Consider the following 15,584-nt stretch of genomic DNA (forward strand, 5'->3'; position numbering starts at 1 on the left):
TTTGGATTGTCTTTTCTTGCTTGTTTTCCCAGAAGTTAGGACAGGCATATCAGAAAATGTTTCCCTTAGAATATGTTGCTTAAACTGGAGTTCAGTTTACTTTCCTTTTAAGACTGTGGACATAATTCAGATAATGTCAGAACTTGTAAATATTTATATTAGCATTGGGGTTTAATGTGTCCTTTTGGGGTTTAACTTTAATCTCTTCATTATGCCAAAATCATATAAAATTACTTTCAAAGTATGAAATATTCTATTCTTTTTTTTTGCAGTTCTTGACTGTTAGATAAAGGAAATCTCAAGCATTTCATTGAAACTATGGATGATAGAATGTTATGCTTGGGGCCGTATGGGAAAGGATGGTTAGAAGAGAGTGTGATGAACTAGATCTAAGATAGTTTGAATGGTAGTATGCAAATACAATACCTATCTCTTTATGCAGCAAATTGAAGGAAGTTTTCTGACACTCGTGGGGCTCATTCTCTAGTCTTTTTCTTATTTAATTTTTTAATAAATGTCTTTAGGTGACCATAATGAGGATAGGTGAGATACAACTGGAGGGAGGGGCAGATGAGGACTAATAAAACTCTTTAATAAAATCTAGAAAGAACTTGGGAGCCTGGAAAAAGAGGATGACTGTTTTAAGATGCAGTTTAATAGCAGTTTATGTCCGCCATGTATACTCAGAAAGTAACTGAAATTCAAGATGACAGCAAATCATATAGGACAAAATCTCATTTTAGTACCGTGGCTGCTGCTGCTGCTAAGTCACTTCCGTCGTGTCCGACTCTGTGTGACCCCATAGACGGCAGCCCACCAGGCTCCCCTGTCCCTGGGATTCTCCAGGCAAGAACACTGGAGTGGGTTGCCATTTCCTTCTCCAATGCATGAAAGTGAAAAGTGAAAGTAAGGTCGCTCAGTCGTCTGACTCTTCGCAGGGATTTTCCAGGCAAGAGTACTGGAGTGGGGTGCCATTGCCTTCTCCGAGTACCATGGCTACTAAACAGTAATCTAATGAAAGGGGGAACTCCTTGTTCCATGTGTCCCCAAAGAACAGGATCAAAACCAGTAAGCAGTGAATTTTCCAGCATTTAAAGCAGGGATAGACTGACTTGTAAGGTCTTGAATTGCCTTTCTTTAGAGAAATTCAGTTGTATGCTGGGCATACACAAGCAGGGATTGATGCAGTACGGGTGGTTGAATTAGATGACAGAGTCCTTTCCAACAGTGAGATTAGGTGGCTTTCATTAACAGTGTTTTTTAAATACCTCTTTATATTTGTTTTGTATATGTTTTGGTAAGCAAAAGGTTACATAGTGTGATAAACGTGGTATAAATGAGTACACTAATTCTTTAAATTGGACTCTTATGTACAAGTCACCCATAGACGTAGTAGGTAGGCAGTGTATACATAAGGCATTGTCCTTTCTTTAATGGCGTTATCATCGAAATGACATACACCTAATTAAATAAAGGTAAATGTAGTAAAAGACATATAAATAAGAACTATAAGAATTAAACGGAGGAAATTGTTTATCAAGAGTATCAAGGGTGGAAGGCAGAGAGAATATCAGGTAAAAGTTTCATAGATAAAACAGATCTTCAAGGGCAATGGAATTTCAGTAGACCAAGAAGAGCAACAAAGTGAAGTTTCCCAGATACATTGGGAGCAGTGTGTCTGAGAATAAAAAAGTCCAGAATGGTAAGTTGGTACTGAAGATGCCTTGAGTATCATGGCGAAGATTTTCTGTTTAACAAAAGGGAGCAGGTGAAATTTTTTTGTGTGAGAAAGAGGTGTGATCAGTGTTCCTGTGTTACTATTCAGGAGCATTGATTTACATTTTTTAAATTGTTGAAAGTAGGAAAATTGATTGGAAAGCTATTCAAATGAGAACTATTGAAACCTCTGATAATATTATCAGTTAACATTTATTGAGTGCTTCCTGTTCCAGATACATTACCTTATTTCAGTGAAGCCTCACGGCAACAGGGACTTCTCTGGTAGCTCAGCTGGTAAAGAATCTGCCTGCAGTGCAGGAGACCCCAGTTCAATTCCTGGGTCAGGAAGATCCTCTGGAGAAGGGATAGGCTACCCACTCCCTTGTTCTTGGGCTTCCCTGGTGGTTCAGACGGTAAAGAATCTGCCTGCAATGCAGGAGACCTGGGTTCGATCCCCTGGTTGGGAAGATCCCCTGGAGAAGGGAAAGGCTACCTACTCCAGTATTCTTGTCCATGGGGTTGCAAAGAGTTGGACAGGACTGAGTGACTTTCAGTTCAGTTCATAGCGACAATGTATTATTGTAGGTGCTTTCCAAATGAGGTTTAGAAGAACCATGTTTAAAATTATGGTACAAATGAAAAAGTATAAGATGTGGTGTCTGACCCCTAAGGCCATTGAATTAACAATACAAGATATAAATAGATGAAAAGTTAAATTGCAGTAAAAGATGAGTTGCCAACAAAGTTGTCGAACATTCAGTTCATTAAGGTTCCTCTGTATTTTGTGGTACTTAACTAAATGGCATTCATTTATTTGCATGCTAGCTTCCCAGGAAGGTAGCAAATTCTTTTAATCAGAGTTCGGCCGTCCTATTTTATCCCAAGCAAGTAGCACGGTGCCTTACTTATATATAGTAGGCTCAGTAAATGTTGAATTAAATTGATTGCAAGTAGTGTGTCTTTTTCAAATACCATATTGCATCTTTTTAAAAACCATTGCCTACTTTTGTTAGCAAAACAACTCTAAGAATAGGTTTGAAAAAAAGTTTTTTACTTTGAAATGTAGATGTATTTTTTACATGATTCGTGTTGTTGTATTAAACCTTCATGCTTGGTCCAGTTTGTGTGGAAAGTTAAATGTACCTATGTAGCAGCCATTTTCCACTTCCAGTCTCTTAAGCTACTACTTTGTTTTCATGGCCAGAAATATAGAAACACCTATTTTCTCAAATATAAGGGGGAACAGTTGACTTAAGAGGCCATCTGCTCCAGCTGCAGAGTTTTCAGTGAGGAAACTAAGGTCTTCCAAGCTTCTTGCTTCCTCATTGTGGGCAGTTGCAAAGGTAACGTAGCACTAAGGGTTTCTGTCTGGTGGTCTTTCTACTGTTTAAATACTACTTCCCATCATAAAGTAGAAAAGTTAAAGGAAGGGGTTCCTAACTTCTCAGGGATCATGGTACCCTTTGAAAATCTGATGAAAAGTGACCTGGGCTCTTTACCTAGAAAATGTATACACACAAAAGAATTTGTAAGCTTTCTGAAAGTCTTTTCAGTGATTGTCAAGTAGAATATATCATATTTAGAAACAAAATAGCTTCAAAACAGATTTCTTGGTACAAGAAAAATATAGTAAAAAGTATAATTTTAATGTAACAAAAATCTGTTGTGTATTTAACAACCAACAGGCTTCACATTGTGATGATGGAAAGGAGAGTAAAATGATACTAGATAAATTATTCTTGCTAAAAAGGAAAAGTGAAGCTAAACCATCCTGGATGTGTTGACAAGTTAGATTTGTCAGCCTGCTTTACCTGAACTGTATGTGGTAAACAGAAGCTGTGTGCAGTTATTTGTCACCTGCCTGGTTATTTACACACCCATAATGATGAGAATTTATTGCTGCAACTCTGACACATGATATGATACTATTGCATGATGTTGCTGCATGATGTCTTTAAAAACATGAAAACTATCACTGAAGAAGTAATCAAGGTGTATACTATTACTGGACTATAAAGCTAACCAGTTTTTATCAACTGAATTATATATGATAATCAGAATTCATAACCAAGGTCTCAAAAATTAGTTTTAAACATCTCCTGCTGCTGCTGCTAAGCCGCTTCAGTCGTGTCCGACTCTGTGCGACCCTATAGACAGCAGCCCACCAGACTCCCCCATCCCTGGGATTCTCCAGGCAAGAACACTGGAGTGGGTTGCCATTTCCTTCTCCAATGAGTGAAAGTGAAAAGTCAAAGTGAAGTCGCTCAGCTGTGTCCAGCTCTTCGCGACCCCATGGACTGCAGCCTACCAGGCTCCTCCGTCCATGGGATTTTCCAGGCAAGAGTACTGGAGTGGGGTGCCATTTCCTTCTCCAAACATCTCCTAGAAGTGGACAAATCAGAAGAGGAAACAGCAAAGAAATAGCAGAAGGAAAACTACTATAATGTGGTGTCCCTAAAGCCAGGGGAAGAGAGGGTGCTTTAAGAGGGGAGAAGTGATCCACTTTGTCATGTTGGGACCTCAGTTAAGGTGAGGGCTAAGAGATAACCTTTGCATTTCACAACATGGAGGTCTTTGACCTCAGCAAAAATGGCTGTGGTATAATAATGAGGGTGGAAGCCAGATTAGAACAGAAAGTAAGAAACTGGAGATAGCAGATATTCACAGTTGTTTTGGCAAGTTTAGCAATGAAAGGGAGGAGAAAGAATAGTAACTAAAAGTTGGTTTCAGGCCTTAGGATAGATTTTTATGTTGCTGTTGCTTTTTTAATGAAGAGTTGTGAGTGGCATATTCTGATGAAAGGGAGCAAGTAGAGCAGGAGAGGTTGAAAACACAGGCAAGAAAAGGGATAACAAAGGAATGAGTTTTTTTGTAAGACAACAAAAAAGGATGATATCCAAAACTTACATGAAGGATTGTCTTTAGATAAGAAAGGATTTGTCAGTTGCAGGAAAGTAGAGAGAAGTTCAGGAGGAAATTCACGTCTGAAGACCATTTTCTGTTTGGAGAAGAATACAAGGTTAACTGCTAAGAATAAAAAGAAAGGAGGAGGCTTACAAAAAGTGGAAGAGATTTAAAATAGTCTCTGTGCAACATGGAAAAGCAAGAAAAACAGGAACGTGGTAGGATTGCCATGTAATGCTAAGGGAACTGTTGAAATTGTGCATCTCTCACTTCAAGCACCAGAATCTGGGTGACAAAATTAGGGTTAGATTTTTCTCCGTAGCTGGTAATGTTTCCTGAAGTTAGAATGAAGGTGAAGAATATGTCTGACGTCCTCTCTTCTGATCGCTGATGCCGACCAAGAGTGAGGAGAAAGGAACTAGATAGAGCACTGCCTTCCTTCCCTATTTCAACACCACTACTGAAGTTAACACCTCTCCAACTGCTGGGGAGCTGGTTAAATTGTCATTCCAATCCCTCCGTCAGTAAACAGCACTGGTCTCAAGTTACTGCTGCTATTACTGGATAAGTAATATCAGTAGTTGCTTGAAGTAGAAGATGGTGTGTATGACTTACTTCCAAGTCTGTCACTTGAGCAACTTCACATTTGTTCAGTATAGAAGCTTCTATTATGTAAAATTTACTATGTATCAGAAACTATATAGGCATTAGAGCTGCAAAAGTAACTAATAGTGACATGATGTGTGACCTGCGTTCATAGAGGGTACAGATAGAGGCAGGTTGAGGTGAATGTGACACAGGGAAATAAATACGAGCTGCTTTGGGCACCCCTGTGAAGGTCATATTACTCAAAGATGACTTTTCAGAGGAAGTGTGATTAAAGCCTGATTCTAAAGGATTAGTAGGAATTAACTGAGTAAAAGACAGTGGAAAGGAATGGGGTCGGCATACTGGGGCTGGAAGTTGAGGTGCCGAGTAAGATTTTTTTTTTCCAGCAGTGCAGACAATTGTTTCGCTATCTGAAGCCCACCCAGCTAGTAGGGGCCATACTGATCCACACTTACTCCACCTTAAAACTTTTCTTCCATCTAGTTTGTTGAGTTATAGAATACAGAGGTCGGGAGCTTTTCATTTAGCATTAACAGTGAAATAATTTGAGCCCAAGTAGCTTTTCCTTTTAAGTCTCCCATGAAGGTACTATTAGTCATTACTGCCCCTCTTCTACATCAAATTTTAGTTAGCATCAAGAATAGAGCCACAGAGACTTGATTTACGAAAATCTATGTTATTGAGGTATAATTTAAATGCAAGAAATTGCAGATATTTAAAGAGTGCAACTGGATAAGTTTTGACACGTATACAATCATGAAACCGTTCGCACAATCAAGATAATGAATTTGGTGGATTCCATCATCCTCAAGTGCCCCTTCATAGTCCCTCCCTTCCGTAATACCCCAGTAAGCAACTACTGTTCTGGTTTTTTATTAGTATATATTAGTTTCCATATTTTATACCTTAATGCCAGTACCATGCTTTCTTGATTACTGCAGTTTTTAATAATTTTTGAAGTTGGATATTGTTAGCTCTCCAGTTTGTTCTTTCTTTTCAAAGTTGTTTTGGCTGTTCTAGATTGTTTTTCCACATGAAATTTAGGGTCAGTTTGTCAATTTCTTTTTTTAAAAGCCTGCTATGATTTTAATTGGTATTGCATTGAATCGGTATATCAATCTGTGGAAAATTGGCATCTTTGCAATATTCAGTCTCCCCACCCATGAATGTGCTTATCTCTCCGTTTATTTATTTAGATCCTCTCTTAATTTTTCTCAACAGTGTTTGGTGATTTTAAGTATATAGGTATTGTATTTTTTTGTTAAGGCTTATTACCAGATGTTTTATAAATTTGTATGCTGTTGTAGATAATACTGGTTTTAGTTTTGATTTGTAATTATTAATTGCTGGTGCTATATAAAAATGCAGTTGAGTCGGTGTATTGATCTTTTGTTCTTTAACATTGCTAAAATTACTTATTCTGGTAGCTTTTTGGTAGATTCCATTGGGCTTTCCTCTACATAGCTATCATCATCTATAAACAAAGGCAGTTATACTACTACTTTTTCATAATGGATGAGGTTTGTTTGTTCCCTAATTGCACTGTTCAGAACCTCTAGAACAGTGTAGAATATAGGTGGTAGAAAAAAGATGTCCTGGTTTTAGGAGAAAAGCATTCTTTCAATCTGTCACCAGTAAAGTATGATGTTAATTGTACTTTCTCTGTAGAGGCCCTTCATTAGTCCAAAGAAATGTCCTTTTCCTAGTTTGCTGAGCTTTTATCAGTAAAGGATGTTGGATTTTGTCAGATGCTTTTTGAGATGATTATACGGTTTTTCTTTTTTCAGTTTGTTAAAATGGTGAATTATGTGGACTGTCTTAAAATATTCAACCAACCTTGTATTCCTGGGATAAATACTACTTAGTCATGGCCTCTTGTACTTTTATACGTTATTTGATTGAATTTGCTAAAATTGTTTAGAGTTTGTGTTCGTGAGGAACATTATCCTGTGCTGTTCCTGACTTGTAACGTCTTTATCTCAGAATCAGAGTATGTTGACCTCAAAGAACACATTTTGGCCTTCCTGTTATTTTGGAAGAGTGTGCAGAATTATTATTGTTAATCATTTTTTCTTAAGTGTTTGGTAAAACTTACAGTGAAGCCATCTGTGACCTGGGAGTTTCTTTGTGGGAAGATGGTCTGTAAAATCTGCTATTAGCGCTTTCTGTCCTTTTTCCCCCCCCAATCATTCTAGCCAGAGATCTATCAATGGTATTGATCTCAAAGAAATCGCTTTTGATTTCTATTATTTTTCTGTTTTCAATTTCATTGATTTCTGCTCACTTTGAATTTAAATTTTTTTAATAGACTTTATTTTTTAGAGCATTTTCAGGTTTGCAGCAGGGTACAGAGATTTCCATATGTCTTTTTCCCATGCATTTTCTTACTGTAAAAGGACAAAGATGGTTAATTCGAGACCTTTCTACTTTCCCAATATAGGTATTTAGTACTATAAAGTCCTCAAATTCCTGCAGAAGAAGATGCTTTCTTTCCTGTCAGTCACACTAAGCCTTTCCAGTATTGTCATTTTTGTCTGCTAAAATAAGAATTGTAAAGGCAGCATCTGCAGGGATAAAGGGGAATTTAAACTCACAACTGTTCTTTTTCATATGCCTTTTGCACATTTATACCAAGTTGAGAAGGACGGTATCACATATTTTAATTAAGGAAAACAACTTTTGACAAAGCTGTCTTACTACTTACTGCAGTTATTTCTTTCCTTTGTCCCACTAAAAAGGCCTATCTAGTTAATCCTCTCCAGTTAATATTAACATGAATAATGGAAAGGAAGTGAAAGGAAAACTAGTTTTATCTAAATCATTTTAAGCAATACTTCTTTGCCTCAAAGCCTCACATTTCTGCAGTTGTGAATAAAGTTTAAGCTGGTACTCCAGGTTGGCCTTACTTTTAAATTTGCTTCTGAATAAAAAGTATAATAAGTCATGATATTTCAGCCATTATTCTGAACCTTCATTAACCTAATTTTGGATAGTCTTTTAGAGCTAGTGTGAATCAATCCACAGCAATAATATTTAACCTTTATTAAACATACTACCTTGTCTAGTACTGTGTTAGATACTTTGCATGGATTATTTCATTTGATGATACACTAAAATCCAGTGAGGTGTGTTTTAAGTCCCATTTTATAGATGGGAGTAAAAATGGGAAGGAAACAAAAATTTAGAAAATAGTCTAAGGTCCTACAACTCAGTGGTAGAATTGGAGCTCTCACCCAGTCTCCAGTGATATTAAGTATGTTATACACCTTCTTTCTACTAATGTGTTAATTTACTGTATAAGGAGCCCTGTTGTTGTTCAGTTACTCACTTGTGTCGGACTTTATGACCCCATGGACTGCTTCATGCCAGGCTTCCCTGTCCTTCACCATCTCCCAGAGTTTGTTCAAACTCATGTCCCTTGAGTCAGCGATGCCATCCAACCATCTCAGCCTCTGCCATCCCCTTCTCCTGCCTTCAGTCTTTTCTAGCCTCAGGGTCTTTTCCAGTGATTCGGCCAGTGAATATTCAGGGTTACTTTAAGATTGACTGGTTGGATCTCCTTGCAGTCCAAGGCACTCTCAAGAGTCTTCTCCAGCACCACAGTTTGAAGGCATCAGTTCTTCGGCACTCAGCCTTTTTTATTATCCAGCTCTCACATCCCTACATGACTACTGGAAAAACTATACAGAACTTTGTAGGCAAAGTAATGTCTCTGCTTTTTAATACACTGTCTAGGTTTGTCATTTTCTTCCAAGGAGCAAGTGTCTTCTAATTTTGTGGTTGCAGTCACCGACCACAGTGATTTTGGAGCCCAAGAAAATAAAGTGTGTCACTGCCATTGTTTCCCCACCTTAATCTTTAGTTCCTCTTCGCATTCTGCCATAAGGCTGGTATCATCTGCATATCGAAGATCATGGCATCCAGTCCCATCACTTCATGGGAAATAGATGGGGAAACAGTGGAAACAGTGTCAGACTTTATTTTTTGGGGCTCCAAAATCACTGCAGATGGTGACTGCAGCCGTGAAATTAAAAGACGCTTACTCCTTGGAAGGAAAGTTATGACCAACCTAGATAGCATATTCAAAAGCAGAGACATTACTTTGCCGACTAAGGTCCGTCTAGTCAAGGCTATGGTTTTTCCAGTGGTCATGTACGGATGTGAGAGTTGGACTGTGAAGAAGGCTGAGCGCCGAAGAATTGATGCTTTTGAACTGTGGTGTTGGAGAAGACTCTTACCTTGGACTGCAAGGAGATCCAACCAGTCCATTCTGAAGGAGATCAGCCCTGGCATTTCTTTGGAAGGAATGATGCTAAAGCTGAATACTCCAGTACTTTGGCCACCTCATATGAAGAGTTGACTCATTGGAAAAGACTCTGATGCTGGGAGGGATTGGGGGCAGGAGGAGAAGGGGATGACCGAGGATGAGATGGCTGGATGGCATCACCGACTCGATGGACGTGAGTCTGAGTGAACTCCAGGAGTTGGTGATGGACAGGGAGGCCTGGCATGCTGCGATTCATGGGGTCACAAAGAGTCGGACACGAGTGAGCAACTGAACTGAACTGAACATCTGCATATCTAAGGTTATTGATAGTTCTCCTGGCAATCTTGATTCCAGCTTGTGCCTCACCCAGCTCAGCATTTTGCATGATGTACTCTGCCTGTAAGTTAAACAGGGTGACAATATTCAGCCTTGACATACTCCTTTCCCAATTTGGAACCAGTTTGTTCATTGTTCATGTCTGGTTCAAACTGTTGCTTCTTGACCTGCATACAGGTCTCGCAGGAGGCAAGTAAGGTGGTCTGGTAATCCCATCTCTTGAAGAATTTTCCACAGTTTGTGTGATCTACGCAGTCAAAGGCTTTCATGCAGTCAGTGAAGCAGTTCAGTTCAGTCGCTCAGTCGTGTCAAGACTCTTTGCAACCCCATAGACTGCAGCACTGCAGGCTTCCTTGTCTATCACCAACTCCCGGAGTTTACTCAAACTCATGTCCATCCTGTTGGTAACGCCATCCAACCATCTCATCCTCTGTCGTCCCCTTCTCCTCCCGCCTTAATCTTTCCCAGCATCAGGGTCTTTTCCAGTGAGTCAGTTCTTTGCATCAGGTGGCCAAAGTATTGGAGTTTCAGCTTCAGCATCAGTCCTTCCAATGAATATTCAGGACTGATTTCCTTTAGGATGGACTGGTTGGATCTCCTTGCAGTCCAGGGGACTCTCAAGAGTCTTCTCCAACACCACAGTTCAAAAGCATCAGTTCTTCAGTGCTCAGTTTTCTTTATAGTCCAACTCTCACATCCATACATGACTACTGGAAAAACCATAGCTTTAACTAGATGGACCTTTGTTGTCAAAGTACTGTTTCTGCTTCTTAATATGCTGTCTAAGTTGGTCATAACTTTTCTTCCAAGGAATGAGCATCTTTTAATTTCATGGCTACAATCACCATCTGCAGTGATTTTGGAGCCCCCAAAATAAAGTCTGTCACTGTTTCTGCTGTTTCCCCATCTATTTCCCATGAAGTGATGGGACCAGATGCCATGATCTTTGTTTTCTGAATGTTGAGTCTTAAGCCAGCTTTTTCACTCTCCTCTTTTACTTTCATCAAGAGTCTTTAGTTCTTCGCTTTCTGCCATAAGGGTGGTGTCATCTGCATATCTGAGGTCATTGATGTTTCTCCTGGCAATCTTGATTCCATCTTGTGCTTCAGCCAGCCCAGTGTTTCTCATTATGTACTCTGCATATAAGTTAAATAAGCAGGGTGACAATATACAGCCTTGGCGTACTCCTTTCCCGATTTGGAACCAGTACAGTTCTAACTGTTGCTTCTTGACCTGCATACAGATTTCTCAAGAGGCAAGTCAGGTGGTCTGGTATTCCCATCTCTCTCAGAATTTTCCACAGTTTATTGTGATCCACACAGTTAAAGGCTTTGGCATAGTCAATAAAGCAGAAATAGATGTTTTTCTGGAACTGTCTTGCTTTTTCGATGATCTAGCAGATGTTGGCAATTTGATCTCTGGTTCCTCTGCCTTTTCTAAAACCAGCTTGAACATCTGGAAGTTCACGGTTCACATACTGTTGAAGTCCGACTTGGGGAATTTTGAGCATTACTTTATTAACTTTATTAGTGTGTGAGATGAGTGCAATTGTGCAGTCGTTTGAGCATTCTTTGGCATTGCCTTTCTTTGGAATTGGAATGAAAACTGACCTTTTCCAGTCCTGTGGCCACTGCTGAGTTTTCCAAATTTGCTGGCATATTGAGTGCAGCACTCTCACAGCATCATCTTTTAGGATTTGAAATAGCTCCACTGGAATTCCATCACCTCCACTAGTTTTGTTCATAGTGATGCTTCCTAAGACCCACTTGACTTCGCCTTCTAGGATGTCTGGCTGTAAGTAAGTGATTGTACCCTCGTGTTTATCTGGGTCGCGAAGATCTCTTTTGTACAGTTCTGTGTATTCTTGCCACCTCTTCTTAATATCTTCTGCTTCTGTGAGGCCCATACATTTCTGTCCTTTATTGTCCCCATTTTGCATGAAATATTCCCTTGGTATCTCTGATTTTATTGAAGAGATCTCTAGGCTTTCCCATTCTATTGGTTTCTTCTGTTTCTTTGCATTGTTCACTTAAGAAGTCTTTATCTCTGCTTAATATTCTTTGGCACTCTGCATTCAGATGACTTGAATAAATAATCCATTAGAAGTTACTGCTGTAAATTACTCATGTCCTCGTAACTGCAAAAGGTTGTTTTATCATCGAGGAATTAAAAAGGAGAAAAACTATTTTTGATTAAATTCTTGACATAGAGACAATATATTTAAAACATACATCAGGCCTGGAACTCAGAAACACTGTGTGTAATTTAGTTTCCTGACTTAATGCTCTGAGGCCTCCACTGATGTGACAGGCAGGTGGTTTTACCTCTTGGAATGCCTTTTTTTTTTAAGTACCAGCCCTTGAAAAACAAGATGATAACGCTAATACTTTCTGGAGGATGTAAAACCCTGGAGGTATACTTTTTCCTTAAAGGAAAAAAATACCTCTGTATATTTTATGATTACAAATTGTTTGAATTTAATGATTTTATTGTTTGTAAAATAGATGCTTTATCTATATAATGACCCTTGGAACTAAAAAGCCTCTTGATGAAAGTGAAAGAGGAGAGTGAAAAAAGTTGGCTTAAAGCTCACCATTCAGAAAACGAAGATCATGGCGTCTGGTCCCATCACTTCATGGGAAATAGATGGGGAAACAGTGGAAACAGTGTCAGACTTCATTTTGGGGGGCTCCAAAATCACTGCAGATGGTGATTGCAGCCATGAAATTAAAAGACACTTACTCCTTGGAAGAAAAGTTATGACCAACCTAGATAGTATATTGAAAAGCAGAGATACGACTTTGCCAATAAAGGTCCACCTAGTCAAGGCTATGGTTTTTCAGTGGTCATGTATGAATGTGAGAGTTGGACTGTGAAGAAGGCTGAGCGCCGAAGAATTGATGCTTTTGAACTGTGGTATTGGAGAAGACTCTTGAGAGTCCCTTGGACTGCAAGGAGATCCAACCAGTCCATTCTGAAGGAGATCAGCCCTGGGATTTCTTTGGAAGGAATGATGCTAAAGCTGAAACTCCAGTACTTTGGCCACCTCATGCAGAGTTGACTCATTGGAAAAGACTCTGATGCTGGGAGGGATTGGGGGCAGGAGGAGAAGGGGACGACAGAGGATGAGATGGCTGGATGGCATCACTGACTCGATGGACGTGAGTCTGAGTGAACTCTGGGAGTTGGTGATGGACAGGGAGGCCTGGCATGCTGTGATTCATGGGGTCACAAAGAGTCGGACATGACTGAGCGACTGAACTGAACCTTAAAATGAAAATACTGAGTAATGGATTTGACTCAGTATTTAAATAAATACTTATTTATATAGGTAGCTTATAATAATAGCTAATCATATATCTGCTAATTTTAGCTATACCACCTTATTTTCAGTGCTTTGCATGGATCAGTTACTTTAATTCTCACAACTCCATTAAATGTATGTTTAATCATGTGATTATTAGATTACTATCTGCCTCCCACACTGGGGGGTAAGCTCTGTGAAATCAGAAACCATTTTTTATTTTGTTTACCATTGTTCACTCTGTCCACAGAGCTGACCATACAGTAGAGCTTAAATTTGAATGAATGAATGAAATGAATTCTTAATAGCTAATACTGATTACCTTTTGATAGTGATGTCTGCCTCCATCAAAGTAGTGATGCTTTCTCTGAAGTATTAAAATACATGTCATATGATCTGTGTAAAATCTTAAGTATTTAAACTCAACATTTTTTCTTCGCTGGTTACATCTTGACATCATGGTGATTAAAATTCCTTAGAAATGGAACACAGTAATATATTTCATTACATTTAGCATTTTTAAAAAATTGTTTTCACCTTGACTAATGGTTTGAATTGCAGTCATACTGTGTGCTAACCATTCTGCGGAATTTAATTTCAAGTTCTTGGTTGCTTGTTTTCACTTGACAGGAAATGTAATTCTTTGACGAAACCCTTGTAGCTTTAAGAAAGTAAAGCTACCAGGTGCCTCATTTCCCTTCTTCAGTCTACCATCCTTAGGAATACTGTTTTTATTTGGCTTCTAAGGGAGAAGATGTCAACCGGACACTAGAAGGTGGAAGAAAGCCTCTTCATTATGCAGCAGATTGTGGACAGCTTGAAATCCTGGAATTTCTGCTGCTGAAAGGAGCAGATATTAATGTATGTAAAGAACATTGTCGTTCTAGAAAAAAGATTCCTGTTGTATGCTTTTGGGTAGTTGTTTTCAGTAGATTTGTAAAATAGTTACTGGTGGAAATCTCATGTGAATTAAGAATATAGTCTGAAATTTTGCCAAATTTCTGTAGCTTAGAAGTACATGTTTGTGGTTTTTTTTTTAATAAGCAGAACAAGTTTATTTTTTTAAACTGATAAAACTAGGGGGTGGGGGACACGGGATAGATAGATTCATGCTTCCTTTTCATGTTCTAAAGCATTTTGAGAGTTAGCACTATCTGTAGGTGGCAAATGGCTATCACCCAATGGAGCATAGGCCCTGTAGTCATACGAAAAATCTAAAAGTGGATTTTTGGACAACGGTCAGGCAGCAGTTATCTCTTGATTCTTGCCTTTTGTAGCTTCTGCATTTCAGAGTTTCAGAAAAATGTTTAACTAACCATAACAGCAAGTGAGATGAACTTTTCACATCTCAGGGGCTGCCACGTCACCTGGCCCTACTGTGGGCATCTGTTACCTCTTAATACTGGCGTGCCTACAGTAGTGGGGAGTTGAGGCTCAGAGAGGTTAAGTAACTAACTAGTCACACAGTTAAGTGCCAGAGTCCAGATTTGAGCAGGGGTCAAAGTCCTGCTCCTTCTGTTTCACTGGCTTCTAAGGAGAAACTGCTTGTGAGCCTAGGCCTCTGTCAGCTCTGTAAGAGGCTAAAAATGGGAGAACACTGATTTTCAATTATTTATAAGCATTCCTTAATGATCTAGAAAGAAGGAAGAAATGAAACATTGATAAAGTGATCTATATCTCATTCTTTCATAGGCTCCAGATAAACATCATATCACACCTCTTCTGTCTGCCGTCTATGAAGGTCATGTTTCCTGCGTGAAATTGCTTCTGTCAAAGGTGAGGTCAATTGCTGATTTTTATTGCTTTTTCTATTGTTTTATAACCAAGTAATTGGTTATTAATTTACTTAAATTTTGTGTGGCATCAGGAACAGAAAAATTAGAGGTAAATTAGCCAAAATTAGAGGTAAATTAGCCAAAATTGAAGTCTAGAGCAATGTTGCTTGAAAGAGCCGATCCACATGCTGTTACCGGTTCTTGGTAGGTAAAGAGCCTGAGCTAGAAAATAAGTCAACACAGTCTCCTTCATCAAGAATATCTTGCAATTTTTTTTTTTAAGTTAGCTGAACTAGACATTGTACTTAAAATGTTGTCCTGTGCTAGTAACAATTTGCAGACTGGTGCCACATTCACATACCACATTTTCATTAACCTTGCCTTTGACATTTGTAAACTTCTTTGTATGTAGTGGTCTTTCTGAGCAAGATTATTGAGGATTGCTGTAAGGGCTCTCCAAGTCATTTGGTTTCTTGACGTGATTGAGATCATGGTACATTTGGAGTTTTCCGGTGTTTTGGCTTTGATTACAAGCTCTCAAATGAAGATCAGAGTCCAGCCTTAGAAATTAACCAGTCAGTTGCAGCCATTCTAACTGTATTAGATGGAAACTGCAAATGTTGGAAGACAAGAAATAGTCATAAAATAAGGCACTCACATTAATCCCAAG

The 15,584-nt window shown here is 38.9% G+C and overlaps 1 protein-coding gene across 1 annotated transcript in view; it reads left to right on the plus strand.

Moving 5' to 3' along the window:
* MTPN (myotrophin) overlaps positions 1–15,584 on the plus strand; it is a 77,323-nt gene that overhangs the window by 37,283 nt on the left and 24,456 nt on the right. Inside the window, exons 2-3 of the mRNA XM_005679507.3 lie at positions 13,887–14,000; positions 14,832–14,915. Coding sequence (XP_005679564.1) covers positions 13,887–14,000; positions 14,832–14,915 — 198 coding nt within the window. The remainder of the gene's footprint in view (positions 1–13,886; positions 14,001–14,831; positions 14,916–15,584) is intronic.

The sequence above is a fragment of the Capra hircus genome, chromosome 4 (genome assembly GCF_001704415.2).
Source record: "Capra hircus breed San Clemente chromosome 4, ASM170441v1, whole genome shotgun sequence".
NCBI classification, from domain to species: Eukaryota; Metazoa; Chordata; class Mammalia; order Artiodactyla; family Bovidae; genus Capra; species Capra hircus.